Below are 22,034 nucleotides of genomic sequence, written 5' to 3' on the forward strand. Positions count from 1 at the left end.
TAATTATAATTTTTGATAATAATAATATAGTTATATTAATTAATATAAGTATTAATTGTAATTAATGATAATAATAATAATGTAATTAATTATTTCATATAAATGTATGAATTATAATTTTTTATAATAATTCTTATATAAATAGTTAACATCAAATATTTATTTTCACAATAATTAATTTGAGTTAATATAAATATAAAAGGATTATTTCTGAATTATTAATTACCATTATGAAAATCATTATTAATTATCATTAATTAATTATCATCCTGAATTAATAATCAAAAATATTATCAGTAATTAGTTAATATCAGTAATTAAGTAGTTGCAATAATGATTATAAGAAATTATTATCAGTAATTAATTATTATTAGTAATTAATATCTGAAATTAATTAATTTGAAGTCATTAATTATTATTAGTATGCCCTCTCTTCCAAAAAGTTAACTTATCATCATCATCATCATCAATGACAACAACTTGATAAATACATAATTTAATAAACATAGGTACATATCACTAGTTTATTTTTTTATCTTTTGGAAAACTCAATAAGAGAAAAATAAAATGGTTAGCATTGCAAAAGAAAAATTATTTGGATTTTTGCAAAAAAAATTTGAACATAAAAAACCAATTCTTCAAAAATAAGGTCGTTAATCAAAAAGTAATTAAAATTATTCAATAAATAATAACTTCACGAAATTAAAATTAATAATTAATTATCTGCCCAAATTAATTTTAAATAATTAAATTTTGCTATTAACATTTTTAATAATAATCAGCATTATTAATAGATTAATAATATATTAATAATTATGAAATCGGTAATAATAATAAGTATATTATTATTATTAACTAACAATATATTCTTATTATGTGTGTATTGATTTTGAAATCAGTAATATCAAAGTATTATTATTATTATTTTATTTTTTATTTTTATTAAGTAACTAACTTGTTATAATTATGATTTTTAGTTAATCCATAAAATAATACTTGTTTTTATGATTCTTTAAGTTTAACAATATTGAACAATTGAAAGTTTTATAATTTAATTTTCACTAAATGAAGTATTTATTGGAGAATAATAATAGTATTAATTATAAATAAGTAACACTAATTATATATTTATAAAATAATTAATATGAATTTAATATTAATAAAAAAATTATTATATCCCAATTAATAATTAGAATTATTAATTATCATTAATTAATTAACATTCCGAAGTATTAATTATCATCATTAATATTAGTAATAATTAACTATAATTATTTATAATAATAATAATATAAATTTGTTAATTAATATAATATCATTAATTATAATTACTTATAGTAATAAAATAATTAAATATTGATATAAATGTATGAATTATAATTTCTGATAATAATTATAATATAAATAATTAACATTAAATATTTATTTTCAAAATAATTAATATTAGTTAATATAAGTATAAAATGATTATTTTTGAATTATTAATTATCATTATGAAAATATTAATTAATTATCATTAATTGATTAATAATTAGCAATATTGTCAGTAATAAATTATCTGTAATTAAGTATTATCAGTAATTATTATAAGAAATTATTTTTCCGAATTAATAATGAGCAATATAATCACTAATTAATTATTATCAGCAATTAAGTAATAGCAGAAATTATTTTAAGTAATTAATTATTATCGGTGAGTAATTATTATTAGTAATTAATATCTGGAATTAATTAATTAGCAGTAGTTAACTCTAATTAATTAATAATTAACAATAAATATTATTTGTCATTAATAGCTGTACTTAAGTAATTAGAAGTAGATTATTATTAATAATCAATAGCTAAAATTAAGTAATTAGTTTAATAATTAACAGTAATTTATAAAATAGATTCCTTTTTTTTAGGAAATGATCAAAAGTGGGAGCTTCCCACTTCTCATAACTCTGCATTGTGGTGGGCTCCACTCTGCATGTTAGTGGGTTCTTTTCTTGAACTACCACTAATCAAAATTTGACATATGTCCATTTTATTTAAATCTTTAAAATGACGTGTCTTAATGGAGGAGTGCCACATATATTAGAATATTAGGCTATTGTATATTAATTATTAATATATTATAATCTACTGTTATCCATATTCCAATCTGATGGTTCAATTTTAACTCTCAAATTTCAATCCTAACAACTAAAAGATAAGGGTAAACCAAACAGTTCGAGCACATCTTTTGTTCTTTGTTACAGTGTTATTTCTGTCATCTCTCTCTCCGGTCTCCCCCTCTTTCTCCAGATTCCCTTTCATATACATTTTAAACTTTTTGGCAATCTCTCTCTTACACTAAACAGACTTCAGAGTAGCCTCGCTTTTTGTCTAGGCCTCTCGGAGCTCGGAAGATATCACATTTCTTGCGACCTTGGTTATAAAACAATCCACAGACCCCTCAATAAAATGTAAACACTCCAATGTTTTTAACGGAGAAAACAAAATCACAAGTTCACAAGTGCTGTTTGAAATAATACACTAGTGTGCTCACATTTCATTGTTTAATAATAAATAATATATATTGTACATTATGTAACAATGCAATTAGTAACAAAAAAAAGTATTATATGATATTTTATATATTATAATCAGGGTTCAAAATATTGATACTGAGTGATATGCTGGTATGGCGTATTGGCCTGTATCGGTATTTTTTATTTTATTTATTTTGAATCTGGTTCAGAAGAGCTGATTTAAGGATGGTTTACCCCCTGAACCACTTGTCGATTCAAAACATCCCCTGTAAAGGCATATCGGGAAAACTGATACATACCAATATTTTAAACCTTGTTTGTAATATATGGAATATTATAATATATATATATATATATATAATATTATTAAGAATATATAATTAATATATTATAAAATTGGACTGACGTGATCATTTTTTGTTTATTTGTTTATAAAGATGCAAAACCCAACCCAGCCCGTGAACAGATTTCATGGTGGTTTGCTTTGTATTTGGTTTCATCGGTTGATTCACGCCCATATCAAACCGGGGCCATTGACATCCTTACCACTCTCTGTTTTAATTTTTAATGTATAATTTTCTAACGTTTATTATAATAAATTAATAATTACAATATAACTCATTTAGTGATTTTGAAACTTAAATCCGTACAACTGTTTGGAGAATTGCCGGTCTGACCAGTTCTCTCTGGCGTTAAACGGTCTAATCGGCCAGCTCAACGACGGCCTGCAAACATTTGGTACTTACTTACCGCCGGGCTTTCTCGTGCTGCAGCAGTTCGGTTGATCTCATAGGAAACTCCTATTACTGCGACCCAAACGGGTCCTCAGATGACACGAACGAAGGATTAGGAGTTGGAGGAACAGGTACTTCGATGATGCCTTCCAACATGAGAACCACAGCCTTCATTGAAGGGCGAAGAACCGGTTCATCTTGAATACACCACAATCCCACCTTAACCATCGTCTCCAACGTCCTCATATCAACATCTTCATCACGTATAAGCATTTTCAGTTGTCTGGTCACAAAGCAATAATAGACCCAAGTAGAAAGAACAATCTCGTCTGGTGTAGATGCAGTAACATCCATGTTCCTTCTGCAGCAAACAATCTCCAACAGCACCACTCCATAGCTGTAAACATCAGTCTTCACTGATATGGGTGTGTTCCTTTGCCATTCTGGAGCCAAGTACCCTCTGGTCCCTCTGACCTGGGTAAAAGTTCTAGTCTGATCCGGCATCAGCAGCTTGGCTAGGCCAAAATCGGATATCTTAGCAGTCCAAAAATCATCCATCAGTATGTTCTGAGGCTTTATATCGCAATGGATGATAGGGGCCTCGCACTCTTCATGGAGGTAGAGAATCCCTTTTGCTACATCCAATGCAATCCTCAGTCTGTCATCCCAACAGGGGCGTTTCTCGGACTTGAAGAGAAGGTTAGCAAGTGATCCGTTGCTCATATACTCGTATACCAGAAGTCGATTTGAACCCTCCGCACAGTAACCCAGCAACCGAAGCAAGTTTCGGTGATGGGTTTTCCCTATTGCTCTCATCTCAGCCCGAAATTCTCGTTCTCCTTCTTCGACTACTTTCTCTAGTCTCTTTACAGCAACCACTTTCTTACCTTTAGAAAGAGTCCCCCTGTAAACTGCGCCAAAGGATCCCCTACCCAATTCCTCCTTGAACCCCTCTGTTGCTTTCTGGAGCTCATTGTATGAAAACAACCGTAGCGTAAACTCATCCCTCTGACCCAGACTCCCCATTTCTGCCATCAATCTATTCTTTAGAACTTGGTGGCTATAAACAAAGAAAACAGAGATGGCAACAGCAAAACATGAGCTGCACCCAAAGAAACCCAAAGCAACAAGGACCAATGAACTGATTTTGTTCTCGGTCACAATCACTGGCTTTACTGGGCTTCGCTGGGTACTGTTTTCCATTTGACTCTTCGTAGTACCAATCTTAAAGAAAGCAGTGGACAATTCAGTGCTGCCTATGTTCAATCTCGCGTATCTCAGAGGAAGCTGGTGTTTATCGCACCACCCATTTTTGAACACTGAAGCACCACAGACGCAGTCTTCTGAACAGGACTTGCGGCATTCCTCCTCTGTAATATATGCAGAAAAGTAAGGGGATGATCCCCAAGATATATTTTGCAGAGAAGCAACGTTATACGACGTCGTAATGTTCCCTTCTCCATGTTTGCATACAGGACCAGTGAAGCTCCTTTGGCAGCCCAGAGACTTCTGGTTGGGGTCAACAAAATCGAACCCAGGAAGACATAGGCAATCGGTTTTATTGTTCATCATCCTGCAGTAGCTGTTAAAACCGCAAATACCTTTGACTTCACACCGTTTGTCCATGCTCAGTGCCTCCCACACAGTCGACACCGAGTTGGGTCCATGAGCATACACCCGGAAAATTCCATCATTGTCAAGTGTTGCGCGGAAAATGGTGGTCTCATTGACACCGGAAAGAGAGCTTAAGTCGGGCTTCGATCTCCAAAACTCGTGATCGGTGCCGTTGCGGATAGATAGAATACCAGTAGAATTATCTAGATGTAGATACAAGTTGGATCCATGTCCAATGACGTTCCAATAACCTTCCACAAATACTAAGTCAGGGGTATTTATGGGGTAAAGAACAGCGTATGGGTTCTGCAGCTTGAGACGAAACCGTCCAGATGAGCAATCTGTTTCGGATACACTGGAAATCAATTGATTCCCCGTGGATAGAAACTGACCTCCTAATAAGGTGCTGGTCGGATGACTGAAACTCTCCCACAAAACCCCGGAATAAATACTGTAAAGCACAAAATTACCGGAGTCCAGCATGGATGCATAGGAACTGGTGACTGATGTAGAGGTAATGCTTTTTCCTTCACCTGGCTCAGTTCCAGGAGAGAGAATTACTCTACCGTTCATGGTTAGGCGCAAAGTAGCATTTGACGAGACCGGTGGGTCATCTCTATTCGCCATCCAGACAAGTGTATTTGCTGGTTTGCCCACCAACCAAACTCCAATGACAAAGCGATTATCACCTAAAGGATAGAATCCAAATGCAAATCGGCCAGAAGGTGATGACCATGAAGAAGGCTGAGTAGCGGGGGAAAGCAAAGAGCCCAAGCTTATTATTTTGGGTTGAGCTTCTACTGCAATTGGAGTGATGACACAGAGAAATAGAAAGAGTGCTGAAAATACAGACGCCATTCTACAGAAAATATCAGGCTGAGTGAATTGTTTGTGCGTTTATGTGGAGAGTTTTGGATATGTAGGACGGACCCTTCCCACTGCTCACCGATGCGATGACCCCGTCAAGACTTAAGAGAGAGAGGATTTAACATCCGAACGGGATGAGCTCACACACAGTAACACATCAACGCGTGTTCAATAATGGGCTACGGGTTGGACACTCCACTGTTCCCTACAAAGGCCCACGAAAACTGGCCCATTAATCGGTTTTATAACCCGTTCTACACGCTCTTTCATTTTATGATTTTCACAAGCGCGTGGAAAAAATTCTTTGTTTTTCCTTTTTGGGTACAACGCTCTTTGTCCCGAAGTTTTATTTTAACAAAAACCTTCTCTACAGTTTTGAAAAATACCTCCCTGCCATCATTATCTCAGTCAGAAAACATTGGCCTAATGCATTCAATTTTTTTTTGCCTAATGCATTTATTTTTTTTGGAAATACTCACTTTACCCTTGTACATATATATATAATTCAAATGGAAATTTACAAAAATATTTCATAAATCTGGCATAAAAGCATAAATAGTAAGGATAATGTTATACTCACTTTACCCTTGTATATATATATATATATATATATATATATATATATATCTAATTTAATTTTGTAAATTCATTATGATTGAGTGAAGCCTAAAAGCATAAATCTGGCATTTTGGTTATATTAAAAGATTTCTTAACAAATGATAAGGATAATGTTATAACTTAAAAGACAATAATAGTTTTTCTTGATAATAAATTGAGAAAATGATGAAAGGATGGTAATTGCAGAACTTTTCAAAACTATAAGGAAGGTTTTTACTAAAATGAAACTTTATATGATGTTTTTATGATCAGAATTTACTAGGCCCAAAGTACTGCCTGACCGTGAATTGATGCCAAATTCACGGGCAGGATGTAATTTATAGGGGGAAGAGGGCTAATTGTAATAATCTACTAGTACAGGGAGAATGTCTCCTAATCTACTAGTAGCTCCCTATATACTGCATCTTACCCGTAAATTTAACATCAATTCACGGGCAGGATTCAGTCCACCCATAAAAATCTTAAGTCTAGTGTGGACTGAACTATAAAAACGGCTATTAATAGATTAGGAGGTGGCTGTGATTTTAAATTTTTGAAGTGAATTACAGTCTTTTTATCAGGTCTTTGTGTAAAATACATCAAACCATGACGCCCGAACGTTGACTCAGAAGAAGAGTCCAAGTATCCGTACTAATTAATGTTTCAGATAACAGGTGGCTGTGGGTACTGATTCATACCCCCAATCTCACGGCATTTCTTCATGTTCAAACCAAAAACTTTAATAACACTAAATGACTACCAAATTAGTGGATCATAAAAATAGAAAGAAATGACTACACTAAGGTAGCCCTGTCAATTCAAGGTATTAGTTGCAATTATTTCAGAGATGACGTGTTTAGATAATTGGATTAGATTTGAATTTTATAATCTTTACCTGATTAATAATTGAATCAGATTTGACTTTGATTCCATCTAATCTAATTATATTTTAGTGCTTATTGATTTTAATATATAAATTTTATATAATTATTATTTAAAATTATAAAAAATATATTTTCATATATTATATGTTATATAAATAATAAATTCAATATGTTATATTTATATTAATTTATTATATATAAAAGATGAAATGTAATTAACATTTTATTTTTCTGTATTTTAAAAAATTAAAGAGGAATTGGTTTAAATCCAAATCCGATCCAGATCTAGGATTCAAATTTGAATCCAAGGTCTTCAAATCCGATAGGATTCAAATGCAGGTTTTCAATAATTGGATCGGATTTGGATTTTACTCTGATCCGAATTCAATTTATTTATAACCCTATTCTAAGGAGGTGTTTAGGGATATCCAATCAGTGGTTTAAGGGAGGGTTTTGTAAATTTTGGACCCTTTGTGTCTCTCAAACTTCCCATCACTATCTTTTCCAAAACTTGCATTAGATTGGGCTTTTAGAACTCAATCTTTCCTCACACACCAAAATTTAATTTTTTATTATACATAAATAATAAACAAGTAAAATAACATGAATAAAGTTCAAAATTTTCAATTATTTGATTAAAACATGTAAAAACGTATGTGTATATGTACATATATTTGAGTGAAGAGAGAATTATTGAATGATGAAACAAAACATAAGATTTTCAATTTAAAATGCATGTATAATATATATATATATATATTGGTAATTTACTTGTAAGTTCTAGGGTATTTTAGCCTGATATACTCTGATATATTATTGAATGGAAAGGTCACGTTTAGCCTAATATTATACTTTACTCATACCATATCTATATATGGGTTGTAAAATCTCAAAACCTTAAAAAAAAATGTCCATTTTAAAGAAAACAGCTCTAGGGGGCATCCACCAATATGATTTTTTTTTTTTTTTTTTTATACCTTAGAAAAGATTAGAGGGAGTGAAGGAGAGGAAGCATCTTTTCATATAGTCAAATTAATTAAAGACTTTGCTAACAAGAATAAGACTTTTCTCTTCCTAGTGTTGACTTGGAGAGGAGAAGTGGAGAGGTTTACGGCTGTCAATGGACTCTGAAAATCCGATACCCAATCAACATTAGATACAACGTTTGTTTGGCATCGTTGCCATTGCTTAGAAAACAGTGTCACATCAGCGCTATGTCAGAAAAAAACGGTGCTCTAGGAAACAGACGTTTGTTTGAAACCGTTTTTCCATAAAAATGGTGCTCCAAGCCATGCCTTGAAAATCGGGAAGGCATCGCTTGGAGAAATGTCAAATTTGGCGTTTCCTGGAGCTGCAGCTGCAGCTCCTTACTGCCAACAGGGATGCGAGATGGCAGTGATGCATGTGGCACTGGATAGTGGATAACAGTGCGTGAAGCATTGGTATCAAACAAAAAAAATTATTGTTGCTCTAAGAAACGTCCTACTATACATAGCAGAAATGATTCCAAACAAAAAAAAAAAAAAGACACCATTTTTTTTCTCAGCTTCCAATCAGTCAGCAGCAGAATCTGTAGCTCCGATGCCAAATATATACACAATTACTCTACTATGGATGTTAATAACAGTATCTGTTTAGCAATCAGACTATATTTATATATGTAAAAGTTAAAAAATAATATTTTCTTTTATATTTTAATTATAAAATATAATTATGGGAGTAATTATATTATGGGAGCAATCTTGTGGGGGCTGATTTTGATCTCTATTCCTGGTGGAATAACATTCCCTTATTTGAGGGAATAGCCAATGAGAATTCATTCCAGCTAATTCAGATTTCAATTCGGATTTCAATCTGAACCACACAGGTGAGGGGGCTAGACCTTTCCGGTTGTGAACGAAATGGTCCCTGAGTTGCTCTTTTGATGGGTAACATGGGTTGATTAATTTGAGGATCTTTATGTAGATTTTGAAATTTCGGACTTAATGCACGTAAATTCTGTAATTTCTAGATGATATGAAGAATTTTCAACATTATTTCAAACAGAATATATGCTATCTTGATTCAGCATAACATATTATATATTATATATATGGATCATAAAACACTACATTAAAGGAGAAATTGCAACATTAAGAAAAGGAAAGGCTTGGAGGAGGAGTGGGTGTATCCACGGTTCCTTCTAACATCAAGATCACATTCTTCATTGAAGGACGAAGAGCCGGTTCATCTTGAATACACCACAGTGCAACCTTAACCATTTTCTCAAGTTTGTTCATGTCTACCTCTTCATCATCATCGTCCACAAGCTTATCCAACTCCTTAGCTACAAAGCACTTATAAACCCAACTAGAAAGAATTATCTCATCTGTTGTTGAGACGTTCACCTCCATATTGCTTCTGCGACATATAATCTCTAACAGCACAACCCCAAAGCTATAAACATCAGCCTTTACCGTTATGAGGATATTGTTTTGCCATTCTGGTGCCAAGTATCCTCCAGTCCCTCTGACTCGGGTGAAGCTTCTCGTCTGATTCGGCATCAATAGCTTTGCCAACCCAAAATCCGAGATCTTAGCCGTCCAAAATTCATCCATCAGTATATTTTGGGGCTTTATGTCACAATGGATGATGTGGGTCTCACACTCCTCGTGTAGGTAGAGAATGCCTCTTGCTATGTCCAGTGCTATTCTTAATCTTTCTTTCCAAATGAGGTGTTCTTCAACCTTGAAGAGAAGCTGAGATAGTGAGCCATTACTCATGTATTCATAAACCAGAAGCCTCTTAGAGCCCTCAACGCAGAAGCCCAGCAACCGAACCAAGTTCCTGTGATAAGTTCTCCCAATGGCGCTCATCTCTGCTTTGAATTCTCTTTCTCCTTCTGTCACAGTCTCTAGTCTTTTAACAGCTACAATTCTGTCACCCGGTGATAAGACTCCTTTATAAACTGCTCCAACAGAACCCCTACCCAACTCCTCTTTGAAACCGCCTGTTGCCTTGTCGAGTTCATTGTAAGTGAACTGTCGCAGAGAAAACTCCTCGGTGAGTACCGAATTACAATTTCTTGACAACCTTATATAATTCCGTGCTTGTCGTCGGTGGATACAGAAGCTATATATTGCAATGGCGATAAAGGAACATGTGACGGAAGCAAAACTGACCAAAAGCACTAGGGCCTCTCTTTTCTTTCTATCTTTCGGATCATGTGGCTTCACAGAACCGGTTGAGCTTCTGTTACCTGGGAATCCAGAACTCACCTTTAAGAAAGTTGTGGTAGACTCGTTCTGACCCATTCTTACATATCGCAGTGGAAGATCTAGTTTATTACAATTCCCATTACTATCAAACAGCGCCGCTCCGCAATTACAGTCTTCTAAACACGATTTGCTGCAATCTGCTTCCGTCATTGGCACTACGGAGTAAGGCGGTACGGGAAAAACCAGATCCTTCATTTGAATAACCGTGTACTGTTTCACTGCCTCTTTCCAGTCTCTGCAACCTTCTGGACCAAAGTCACCCTGGCAGCCGAGGAACTTTTGATTGGGATCGATAAAGTTGAAACCAGGAAAACAAAGGCAATCATGTTCACTACCCATGAGAGCGCAATAGCTGTTGAAGCCGCAGAAACCCTTGACTTCACACTGGTCTTGCAACGCCGACCACTCAAGCTTCATGGTGGCGCTACCACCGCTGCTAAAGCTATGAGAATACAGCAGGAAATTACCATTGGGGTCAAGTGTTGCACGGTAAACAACCGCCCCGTGTCCGCTGGAGCTGGACGACGACAGGTTGACTAGAAGGAGTAGCAAAGAACCCTGTTGGCTGAGGAATAGGTTGCCGTTGTAATCGAGATTTAAGTTGATGCTGTCTCCTCCGGTATATGTGCTCGTCCAATCATACGCGTTGAGGGATTCGGCTGTGGTGTTTATCGGGTAAGCAACAAGGTTACCATCTGACTGCATATAGAGAATAAATCGTCCACTTGAGTGGTCAGTGTTTGATACACTGGAAACCAACAAATTGCCGTTGGTTAGATTCTGACCACCCAATATGGTGTCAGTGGGAGAATCGAAGCTCTTCCAGATCACATTTGAAACATTGTCGTAGAGCACAAAATTGCCAGAGTCGAGCAATGAAGCAAAGGAAGCGGGATCAGACGCGCCGGTGATGTTTATCTCTTCACCTTTTTCTGTCCGCAGAACAAGCCAACCCTCCTTGGTCAAAGCTAGGGTAGCATTCGAGGAGACCGGTGGGTCGTCGCGTCTTGCAGTCCAGACAACTGTCTTTTCGGGGTTTCCAACCAACCTAATTCCGACGGAGAAGCCTTTGCCTTCTGGGTAGAAGCCAAATTCGAATCGGCCGGAGGATGAGAGCCATGAGTTGGGTTGAGTGGATGGGGAGAGCGAAGAGCCCAAATTGATCAAATTTGAAAGATTTTGTTGAGCCCCAACAACTAAACAAAGTACGGAGAGAAACACAAACACAAAGAATACAGGCAGCTTAGACGCCATTAGAGATGGAGAGGGTGCAAGACAGAACGCTGCAGCTTTAAGGGAGTGGGGAGGGTCCAAATCTGCTACAAAGAAGAAGTTTCGTGATATGTTACAAAACGGTTACAACACGTCAGTCAAAGAGTGCAGAGTGCTCCCAGGTATGCTAAAATTTCTTTCTCGAGAGTGATTTGTAAGTCAACGTTGATCTCGACCAAATTCTACAATGGGGTGGTCATTTCTGAAGACTAAAATAAATTGAGTAATTGACTTGTCCGGTCGCATTCTTTCAAACAAATGTGCAAAAACACCCTTTCTCTGAAGGCCAAAGTTGAGATTAACCCCATTAAATTAAACCACCCCCATTCACAGAAACTTCATTTCTATAGTGAACAAGGTGCTGCCAGAAGCGACCCTCCCTCCGCCTCTCTCTCTCTCACACACACACACACAGACACACGCACACAATTTCACTTTGGCATTTGTTTTCTTTTTCCTTTTGTTGTTTACAATAAATCCGATTCTCATAAAGTAGTGGCTTTAGTAGGTTCTACTTTTTGCAACATCAATCATCATTGACTTCAGAGATGTTTGGGATCCATGCTGACTCTTTTGATGATCAATGATTTCTCTCAGAAGAGAAATCAGAGAAATTGCTTATTTGGTATCAGCCGATTTTTCAAAAATCAGTTATAAATTTATTTGCTATTGATTATCAACAAATAATAAAAATGGTCATTTACAATATTTGCTATTAATTATCAACAAATAATAAAAATTGGTCATTTACTAAAATAATATATAAATAATCCCAATTAAATCTAACAATGGAACCCAATTTTTCCAGGTTGGGTCGGGTTGAGTCGTCCTCAAATTTAGAAAGCTAAATGTGAGATCTTAACACTATTTTTTCGGGGTTGGTTGGATCGGATTCCCGGGTTGGATCAACTTTTTGCCACTACCAGCGACCCCCACTTCTTAAACAAGGTATTTTTTTTCATGGTTTTTAAAGCCCTAAGAGGTGAGGCCAGCCAGCGTCAGAGGTGTGCCCCGCTGATTAGGTCCGGGATACGGGAGGCCCCAGACAGCCAAGAAATATAAAGTCTCTCTGCTCAACACAGGCCACAGTACCACTCTCTCCAATTGGCAAATTTGAGGGCAAACCGTTCAATTCAGCTGCCCTTCGCTAAAACTACAAAAAATACAAACGTCGCGGAAAGTTTCTCACGACATTTTACGCAAATGTCGCGCCTATAAAAGTCTGGAAAAGTTTAGGTGAAGTTTATGGGAATTTTCAGTGATCCTTTGCAAATGTCACTGAAATTGGTTCGACATCGAACTTGAAAATGACCATAGCAGCTCTGGAATCCACATTATTAGTTTGCCATGAAAATATGTTATTCTCTATAATCACACCAGTTCGTTGCCTTTATCGGCCATTCTTTATATGAACCACGTTAAATTAAGAATGAAATTTAACCATGAAGAAGAAACAGAGTCCTGAGTCTCTTGACAAAGGTAAACGAGCACCAGGAAATAAGGAAACGATATCTTGGTATTTTCTGCTTTTGTTGTGATAGATAATGGAGACTATATATGAGAAGATGAAAACGGTAAGCGAACAGCACAGTCGCACCAGGAAATGAGGAAACGATACCGCATAAAAAATAACAGCAACATCAGTTTAAGGACAAAGAAATTCAACTTCACAGTTGCAGAGAACGAAAAACAACACTATTGTTGCCTTCTCGCAGGATTGAGGTGAGATTGGATGACATATAAAGGATAGTACAACCGCGAAAGAAAGGTAGCCTCTGCAACATCAAGTTTTTCATGCATTTGCTGTCTCTACTTTCTTCAGAACCATCAAAAACTGTTGAAGACCGATCCCTTTAAGTTGTTAGCAGAGGCGTATAGCTAGGGCATGATAGCGACAACGTTTAACATGGCTCAACTCAAGAGGTACTTAGGAAAGATGAGGGATCAGGAGGAATTGGAATTTCTACAGTCCCTTCCAACATTAAGACCACCTTCATCGAGGGACGGAGGGATGGCTCATCCTGGATGCACCAAAGACCCACAGTAACCATCCTCTCCAATCCTCTCTTCTCCACCTCTTCATCACCCAGTAGCTTGTTTAGCTCACCAGCCATGTAACAGTCGTAGACCCTATCTGTAAGAACTATTTCATCCTCAGGAAGACTGATATCCACACTACGACGACAACATACCATCTCCAGCAACACAATTCCAAAGCTGTAGACATCTGCTTTCACTGTTATGGGCATGTTCCGATGCCACATACCCCCTTGTCCCCCTAACGCCTGTGTACGTCCCAGTTTGGTCGAGCTTCAATAGTTTTGCCAATCCGAAGTCTGCAATCTTGGGGCACATATTCTCATCTATGAGTATGTTTTGGGGCTTTATATCGCAGTGGATGATTTGGGTCTTACACTCTTCATGCAAATAGAAGATACCCCTTGCTATATTCACACCGATTCCCACTCTTTGATCCCAACTTAGTACTCTTTCAGCTTTGAAGAGGAACTCTGCTAGTGATCCTATTAAATGTTGCTACACATTTCCAAGAATCATTGAATCAGTCCTCTTGAAGATACAGTAAAGCTCTCTTCCAATGTTCCCTTCATTCCTATGTGCGTCGGTTGCATCTTCCAAAGGTAGGCAGTTCCAAAGTTAGTCTTCAGTACGCATTTAGGCCACATAGACCCTTGGGGTCACAACGATTAGTCAGTGAGAACCACTTGACTGACCAATCACTTTTCTGATCCAAACTGTTGGCATACAACCGTATGATGCCATCCACATCGATTGTCAGGCGGTAAAAGATTGTTTCATTTGTAGAATTCTCTCTGGCATACAGGGTTTTTATTTGGAATCCGGTGCCGTTGTGCAAGTACAGGTGGCCATCTTCGTTAAAATTTAATGTAACGCCGGCTCCTTCATCAGCCGTACCTATACTCCAATAAGCGTGCTGCGCAGTATCAGAAGTTTGAATAGGGTATTGCACGAGGTTTCCATCTTACTACATTTTGAGGCGAAACCTTCCCATTGAGTCGTTGGTTGCCGAAGCACTAGAGAACAGCTCTTTTACCTGTCATCAAGCGCTGGGTTGGTAGAATGGTCGTAGTTGGGGAATCGAAACTCTGCCATTTGATATTCCCATTAGAACCATAGAGAATGAAGTTGCCCAAATCAAGCATGGAAGCAGAAGAAGCGGATTGCGGAGCTTCAGCAATGGTCTTTTCTTGGCCTTGATTTGATCGTAATGTTACCCTCTATTGGATGAGAATACGCGAGAGTCCTACGAGATCCTGGATCTGTATATTTCTGTACAGTTAGGAAGCTTTGTTTTTAGCAGCCGTGTTTGTAGGAAGATATTCTTTTTGGATTAGGAAGTCTTTTGGAGATAGAAGTTGCATTGCATTTAGGACGTCGGGTTGTTAGAACGTTTTGGAGCAAGAAACTCCATCGAGTTTGTATATATATCATGAGATAACAATCGAAACAACAACCTTTGGCTTTCAAAATTTTTTCATGGTATCAGAGCGGGCTTCTGGCAAGTCAAATCCAGCAACCCTTTGATATGAAGGTAGTTGGCAGCCATTATAAGATGGTAAAGCTCATCGACACCGACGTTGATGTACTCTGAGTCCCAGTTCCTGATTTCTTCGTGAGCCTCATTAGGATCGTCCATCTTCTTCTTGGAATCAAACTCGACATATTTCTTGCAATAATCAATCACCTTGGGTTAGATATTACTTCTGACGTTGAGCAACGGAATCACATCGACACCAAAGCCATCTTCGACCATTTGCTTGATCGTCTCAGATGAGTCTTGCTGATTGATCACCATGGCTACTGATGTAGCACAATCCGGTCACTCCTATCTGGCGCTCGCGTCGCTCCTGAGAGGTACCTGAAATGAGAGGAAAGAGGAAGAACTCCCGGGGGGTTTCCCGGCAGGAATGCTCCGATGCTTAAGTCAGTACTCTCATAGTAGACTGCAAGCTAAAAATCACAGTCTGAGAGTTAGAACTTGCTTACTTGCTTCTGGGGTTGGTGCCTTTATACAAGCATTGTCTGGCATGGGCTTCACACACCATATCTGAGATCTCTGCGAGGTCATCTAAGTGGTTCGAGATTCCTGGAGGTAACTGCCATGCACGTTGACCACCCTCTAGATCGCTTGGCACGTGGGCCAACTTCCAAGGATCATGGGAGTGTTTGGATATGCACGCCGAATTCATCGGCGAGCACGTCTTGCAAATCGCCAGGTCGCGCCAGTGCCAGGCTGCCAGGTCGCGCTTAGGCCAGATTGCCAGGTCGGTGCCTGTGTTAGGCCGCACACAGGTCGTCGAGTGGGCACCTTAGAGCTATGATTGCACTGCATCAGCCTCGTGGTGCCGGTCACCCACTCCTACAAGAAGCTGCTAGGAGCTCGACCAACGGGGGCAGCACTACTGACTTTAGGTCGCCAACTCACACGAGAGCCTTGGAAGGCTCGACCAGCAAGGGCGCCCATGTAGTCTGTTGGCCACCAACTTCCGCAGAAACCATGAAGAGCTCATCTTTGTAGAGGGGACCTCGCGAAGAGGACTGATGAGGTTTTATTTTCTGGGAGAAGAGGACTTAGCTTTTTGTAGGATGAGAACTTAGCTTTTGTAGAATGAGAACTTAGCTTTTTGTAGCGTATTCTCACAGACGGCGCCAATTGATGTAATCGTTTCTGGTCACGTATCATTTTCATTTGGCTAAGTACCTCGTCATTTGGTCTGCTCCCAGGTAGCCGATGACTCAGGGGCTGAAGTGGAGCTCCCTGGTGTAGTGCAACCCGGCTGCTCCCTGCAGAAGATGATCTTCTCATCATTGTAGACAGCAGGAACTGGTTGCCTGCAAGAAGCATCATTTTCCCCCTTTTTGCCTAACTTTGCCCCTGGGGGGTGAGGTCTTTATATACTGGAGTCCTCACGGGTTTGGTGGAGCAATTCCTGGATTCCCGCTATGATGGGACTTGTTTCCATGTTAGGTGGGGATAAAGCCACCAACAGAGCCATCCTCCGCAGACTAAAGGCACGGCTGGACCGAGCTAAAGGATTGTGGGCAGATGAACTACCCAGTGTCCTATGGGCCTACTGGACCACGAAGAAGACTACCACGGGAGAAACACCCTTCAACATCACCTACGACACCGAAACAGTGATCCCCGCAGAGATTGAAGTACCTACGTTGTGGCTAGAAACATACAATGATCAGCCACGCGAGCGCCAACTAGGAGTGACTAGATTGTGCTACATCAGCTGCCAACAACGACAGGAACGGTGAGAGCTCGAGTAAGTCTGTTGGATCGTCTTCTCCTTTCTATTTGCATCCATCAGATAATCCTGGAATTATTATCAGTCCGATGGTCTTGAGAGGAGATAACTACGACGAATCGGCAAAAGCTCATGCTGCTCAGTCATCAGCGGGGCATGAGGTGGCTGCTAATGCAGCTGTGACTGACGGAGACCGAACCGGACTGAGCGAGCTTAATGACGAGTAATGGCAGACTCTTGTAAGCATGCTTAATGCTTACAAAACCGGGACTAATGAAAAACTTTCTAGTAGGAATTACTCCACTGAATGGATTATTGACTCGGGCGTCACATCACATGACAGGGAATTTAAATGTGCTCGTCGACACCTATGATGTTGCACATTGTCCTGTTAGGTTACCCAACAGTGCACACACCAAGGCCGTGAAAGAAGACACTGCTCAACTTGGAAATAATTTTAAATTGCTGCACGTATTATATGTCCCAAAACTCAATTGTAATTTATTGTCAGTAGGTTGGTTACTTCGTGACATAGATTGTATTGTGACATTTACTAATAAGTTGTGTGTGATACAAGACCGCATCTCGATGACTCTGATTGGTGCGGGTGAACAGCTTGATGGGGTCTATGTCTTCAAGGGTGTGGTGCCGATTCGTGCTTACAAGACAGATTGAATTGGGTCAAGCAATTTGTGGCATCGGAGATTGAAACACCCTTCTCATCAAACGGTTAGCTTGCTTCTTAATATCAGTAATAATAAGAACAAAACCTGTGATGTTTGTTTGAAGGCAAAGCAAACTAGAGATATTTTTATTCAAAGCGGCAATAAAGTGACTGATTGTTTTGCATTGATTCATTGCGACTTATGGGGTGCTTATAGAGTACCTGCATCTTGTGGATCATCTCGGTTTGTTGTCCACACGATTGTCTTTTCGCATATTCCGGCAAACCATATTCCAATGGCGAAGCCATTGCCCTGTGGATAAAATCCAGAGGCAAATCGTCCAGAGCTTGAGAGCCATGATGGGTTGGAGGTGGGGGAGAGAGAAGAACCTATGCTTATGTTGGATGGTCGCTGTTGAGCTATTACTACACGAACGATAGAAGAGAAGATAAGAAACAGAAAATGAGCAGCCATGATCAAGACGTAGTTCTGTGTTATTATGATTTCATCTTAATAGGAATAGCTTTTGTAAGGCCTCAAGCTCAATAAAGCGTGTTGAAACGTCATCAAAAGCACACAGTCACAATTTATACCATTCAAATATGCAACTTTTGACTAAGTTTTCAACTCTGCAACTTGGAGAGGCCTCATTCCATGTATACGTACGGCATTATATTTTTACTCGCAATTGGTTCTATAACTAAGTGGTCTTAGTATTCATAAATGGTGATTGATCCAGTTACGAATGCTACTAAGCCAGCTTCTCAAGCTTCTGTTAGGATTAGGAGTCCGTTCACGTATATATCCTCTTTATATATATATCTTCTTTTCTTATCATGAATAGTTCAGATAGGGTAGGAAAGATTGAGTCCCTGTAAACATAGGAGTTCTAGTTGCCATAAGCTTAGGAGTTCTGTGGTTGTATTCATGTATATATATACTTGAATTCTCAATGAATAATAGACAGAAAAGATTAAACCAGCCAGTGGTTTCACAGCTTCCATGTCAACTAAGGTAATTTTGTGCTCTATGATTCCAATCTAGAAGCTTTATGGACCAGTTTTGATCATCCAACCGATACACTTTTGGTAGGACTGAGTCTCGCACCATCCAAGTTTCTCTATTCCAGCATCTCAGAAACTGACCGTTCTACTGGAAGGTTTCGGCTTTTGATGCAAAGCGATGGGAATCTCGTCGCTTATCCATTAACAGGTTTTCTTGATGGAAGATATGCTTAGTGGTCAAGTGACACCAAAGAAGTAAGCTCAACGAACGTGTCACTGGATCAAAATGAAGATGGGGTATTATTTCTTCACAGTAATTTTTTTGGGATCAGTAGTTTATATGATGAATTCATTATAAAGAATATAACTGAAGGTGGATTTCCCACCAGAGGAAAGGTTTTGTATCGAGCTACATTTGACAGTGATGGTGTCTTGCGTCTTTATTTGCATCAAATTGGAACTAATAGTAGTTTGAATTTCACGATCATGTGGTCTGCCATTAATAAACAAGATCTCTGTACTGTGAAAGGTATTTGTGGGTTAAACAGCTATTGCACCATGAATGGTGCAACCCACGATTGCCTTTGTCCTCTTGGTTTTGATTTCATTGATCCCAATAGGAGATACGTGGGGTGCAAACTGAGTGTCAATCTAGAAGAGGGTTGTTTAGGAAGTAATAACACGAACTACACCATCTCACCCTGGGAAAACACGGCATGGGAAGTGATGAATATGCACTTTCATGGCTATCTAGTGAAGGAGATTGTGAACGTGGTTGTTTGGATGACTGTAATTGTGTGGTGGCTCTGTATAAAGATCAATATTGCAGGGAGCTGAAACTACCATTGAGATATGGGAAGAGAACTGCGAGTCAATCCATAAGAGCTTTCATTAAGTCGAGAATTGGAAGCTCAAGTAGAGATACCCATTCCAAAACAATTGTTGTCAATAAAATCATTACCAATAGACTCGGCAAAGAGTTTCTCATAGTGGGTCTTGTTCTTATGGCCTTATCTTTGATAACTTTTGTTTCTTGTGGCTTCTTGATTTACAGAAACAGGATATGGAGCTACCAGGTGATCTCAAAGAATGCAAATCTTCAGTCAGATTTTGTTGAAGAAATCAATTTGAAATCGTTCACATATAATGAGCTTGCACAAGCAACTAATAATTTCAAGGAAGAGCTCGGTAGGGGCGCTTTTGGAAGGGTTTACAAGGGTTCCTTACCAAGAGGAAGGAGAGAAATTGCAGTGAAGAAGCTAGAGAGGGTGGCTGAAGAAGGAGAAACCGAGTTCCAGACAGAGATGAAGGTAATTGGGAGGACCCACCACAGGAACTTGGTACAATTGCTTGGATTCTGCAGTGAAGGTTTGAATAGTCTTCTAGTTTGTGAATACATATATGAAAAATGGCTCTCTTGCAGACCTCCTCTTCAAGGCCCAAATGCTTCCTGAATGGAAAGAGAGAGTCAGAATCTCTATAGAAATAGCAAGAGGAATCCTCTATCTACATGAGGAATGCCAAACCCATATCATCCATTGCGACCTAAAGCCTCATAACATTCTCATGGATGATGTATGGACTGCAAAGATTTCAGATTTTGGACTGGCGAAGCTGCTGATGCCGGACCAAACAAGGACATTCACCACCCCGAGAGGAACAAGAGGGTACCAAGCCCCAGAGTCGCACAAGAATGAACCGGTAACAGTAAAAGCAGATGTTTACAGCTTTGGAACCTTGTTACTTGAAATCATTTGTTGCAGGAGGAAACTTGAATTATCAGTTGCAGAGGAAGAGATAATTCTATTGGAGTGAGTGCATAGGTGTTATGACAACTCAGAGTTAGACAAGTTAGTGGGCATTGAAGAGGTGAATGCAGATGAGTTGGAGAGGATGGTGAAGGTGGGTTTGTGGTGTGTCCAGATGGAACCAGCTTTACGTCCCTCAATGAAGCAGGTGGTGTTGATGCTGGAAGGGACTCTGATCACACCCCCTCCTCCCTCAACTTCTTCCATTAATGGCTAGCACTTTCTAGGATCTTCTTCCTGCTTCATCTGTGATCTGATTGCTTGTTAATTTGTTATCTTGAGATGGTTAATTTGTAGTTTATATTACTTCGTCTATAATTAGTACTTATGAATATGTCTAACAAATTAAAAACCTTCTTATTTTACATTTTTTATCCATTCTACAACTTTGTATAATAATAATAATAAGAGGTGCTAAGCTTGCTGTGTCCGTTTGTACTGTGAATATGATTTATACTCCTGCTGGATGTGAAATTTGTACTTTTTGTCATTGCACTACAAAAATAACCGCTTTTTGTGACGTTTGTTTTGTGTCGTTTAAAACAAACGTCGCCAAAATTCAACATTTTCGTCTCACGATTATCTTAAATGTCATTATACCTTGCTTTTTTTGTGACATTTATTAAATTTTATTGCGACATTTGACTTAAACGTCACTAAAACATCTTTCCCGCCACCACCAAATTTTTCCGCCAAATATTTTTGTGACAATTGAGTTAAATGTCACAAAAAGTGAAAATAAATGTCGCCAAAAAAGAACTTTTGGTGATGTTTATTTTACAAATGTCACAACAAATAAACTTTATTGCAACGTTTGACTTAAATGTCACAAAATGTTTTTGTGACAATTGAACTAAATGTCACAAAAAGGGAAAACTAAATAACGCTAAAAATGAATCTTTGGTGACATTTATTTTCGAAATGTCCGCAAAAAATATATGCATGATTTTGAGTCGGCCTGATGCAGCCTGGCATGATGGACTACGGGCCATGTCAAGCATGACTTGATTGTATGGGTTGTGCTAGGCCTGGGGATTTAGGTCCATGGGCCGGTATAGCATGCTACGACTGAGCGGGTCGTATCGCCCGCAACCTTTGGTACGGCCTAGCATTACCCATATATGATATTATATAATAATTAAATAATATATTAATATATAAAATTTAACTTTGAATTTTATTTTATTATTGCATATATAAACACTTGTATATTGCATATATTATTTGAGTTCTTTGATTTTTTAGTTTTATTGATATTTATAATATATATTATAAATAAATATATAAATACTAGGAATGCGTATATATATTAAATAAAAATAATAACTTACATAAAAATATAATATATATTTTATATTTTATTAGTAATTATCAATTAATTAACTAGATAGTTGATTACTATTCAAAATTAGTTAACTAATTAATTAACCTTGAAGGATGGCTTGCACCTAGGAATGTCAATAATAGGTTGGGTTTAGCATGGGTTTGCCTCAAACTAACCTAAGGTTGTCAACAAGTTTGATCT

The 22,034-nt window shown here is 38.0% G+C and overlaps 2 protein-coding genes and 2 pseudogenes across 2 annotated transcripts; 1 reads left to right on the forward strand and 3 right to left on the reverse strand.

Annotated features, from left to right (window-relative positions):
- Positions 1–3,074: 3,074 nt before the first annotated feature.
- LOC104591102 (G-type lectin S-receptor-like serine/threonine-protein kinase LECRK4) lies at positions 3,075–5,886 on the reverse strand. Its single transcript, XM_088887162.1, has one exon. The coding sequence runs from the start codon at positions 5,717–5,719 to the stop codon at positions 3,317–3,319; it is 2,403 nt and encodes an 800-aa protein (XP_088743288.1). The 5' UTR covers positions 5,720–5,886; the 3' UTR covers positions 3,075–3,316.
- Positions 5,887–9,272: 3,386 nt separating this feature from the next.
- Positions 9,273–11,998, reverse strand: LOC148791395 (G-type lectin S-receptor-like serine/threonine-protein kinase LECRK1). The gene has a single exon (XM_088887202.1). It carries the CDS (start codon positions 11,718–11,720, stop codon positions 9,342–9,344), a length of 2,379 nt encoding a protein of 792 aa, XP_088743328.1. The 5' UTR covers positions 11,721–11,998; the 3' UTR covers positions 9,273–9,341.
- A 1,656-nt stretch (positions 11,999–13,654) lies between these two features.
- Positions 13,655–18,171, reverse strand: LOC148791396 (G-type lectin S-receptor-like serine/threonine-protein kinase LECRK3; annotated as a pseudogene).
- A 249-nt stretch (positions 18,172–18,420) lies between these two features.
- On the forward strand, positions 18,421–20,726 carry LOC148791397 (G-type lectin S-receptor-like serine/threonine-protein kinase LECRK3; annotated as a pseudogene).
- Positions 20,727–22,034: the final 1,308 nt, after the last annotated feature.

The sequence above is a fragment of the Nelumbo nucifera genome, chromosome 5 (assembly GCF_055504915.1).
Source record: "Nelumbo nucifera cultivar China Antique chromosome 5, China Antique-T2T, whole genome shotgun sequence".
Classification (NCBI taxonomy): domain Eukaryota; kingdom Viridiplantae; phylum Streptophyta; class Magnoliopsida; order Proteales; family Nelumbonaceae; genus Nelumbo; species Nelumbo nucifera.

What these genes read in the sequence shown, in the direction of transcription:
- LOC104591102 (XM_088887162.1), bottom strand. Translation starts at nt 5,719, where the DNA reads ATGGCGTCTGTATTTTCAGCACTCTTTCTATTTCTCTGTGTCATCACT.
- LOC148791395 (XM_088887202.1), bottom strand. Translation starts at nt 11,720, where the DNA reads ATGGCGTCTAAGCTGCCTGTATTCTTTGTGTTTGTGTTTCTCTCCGTA.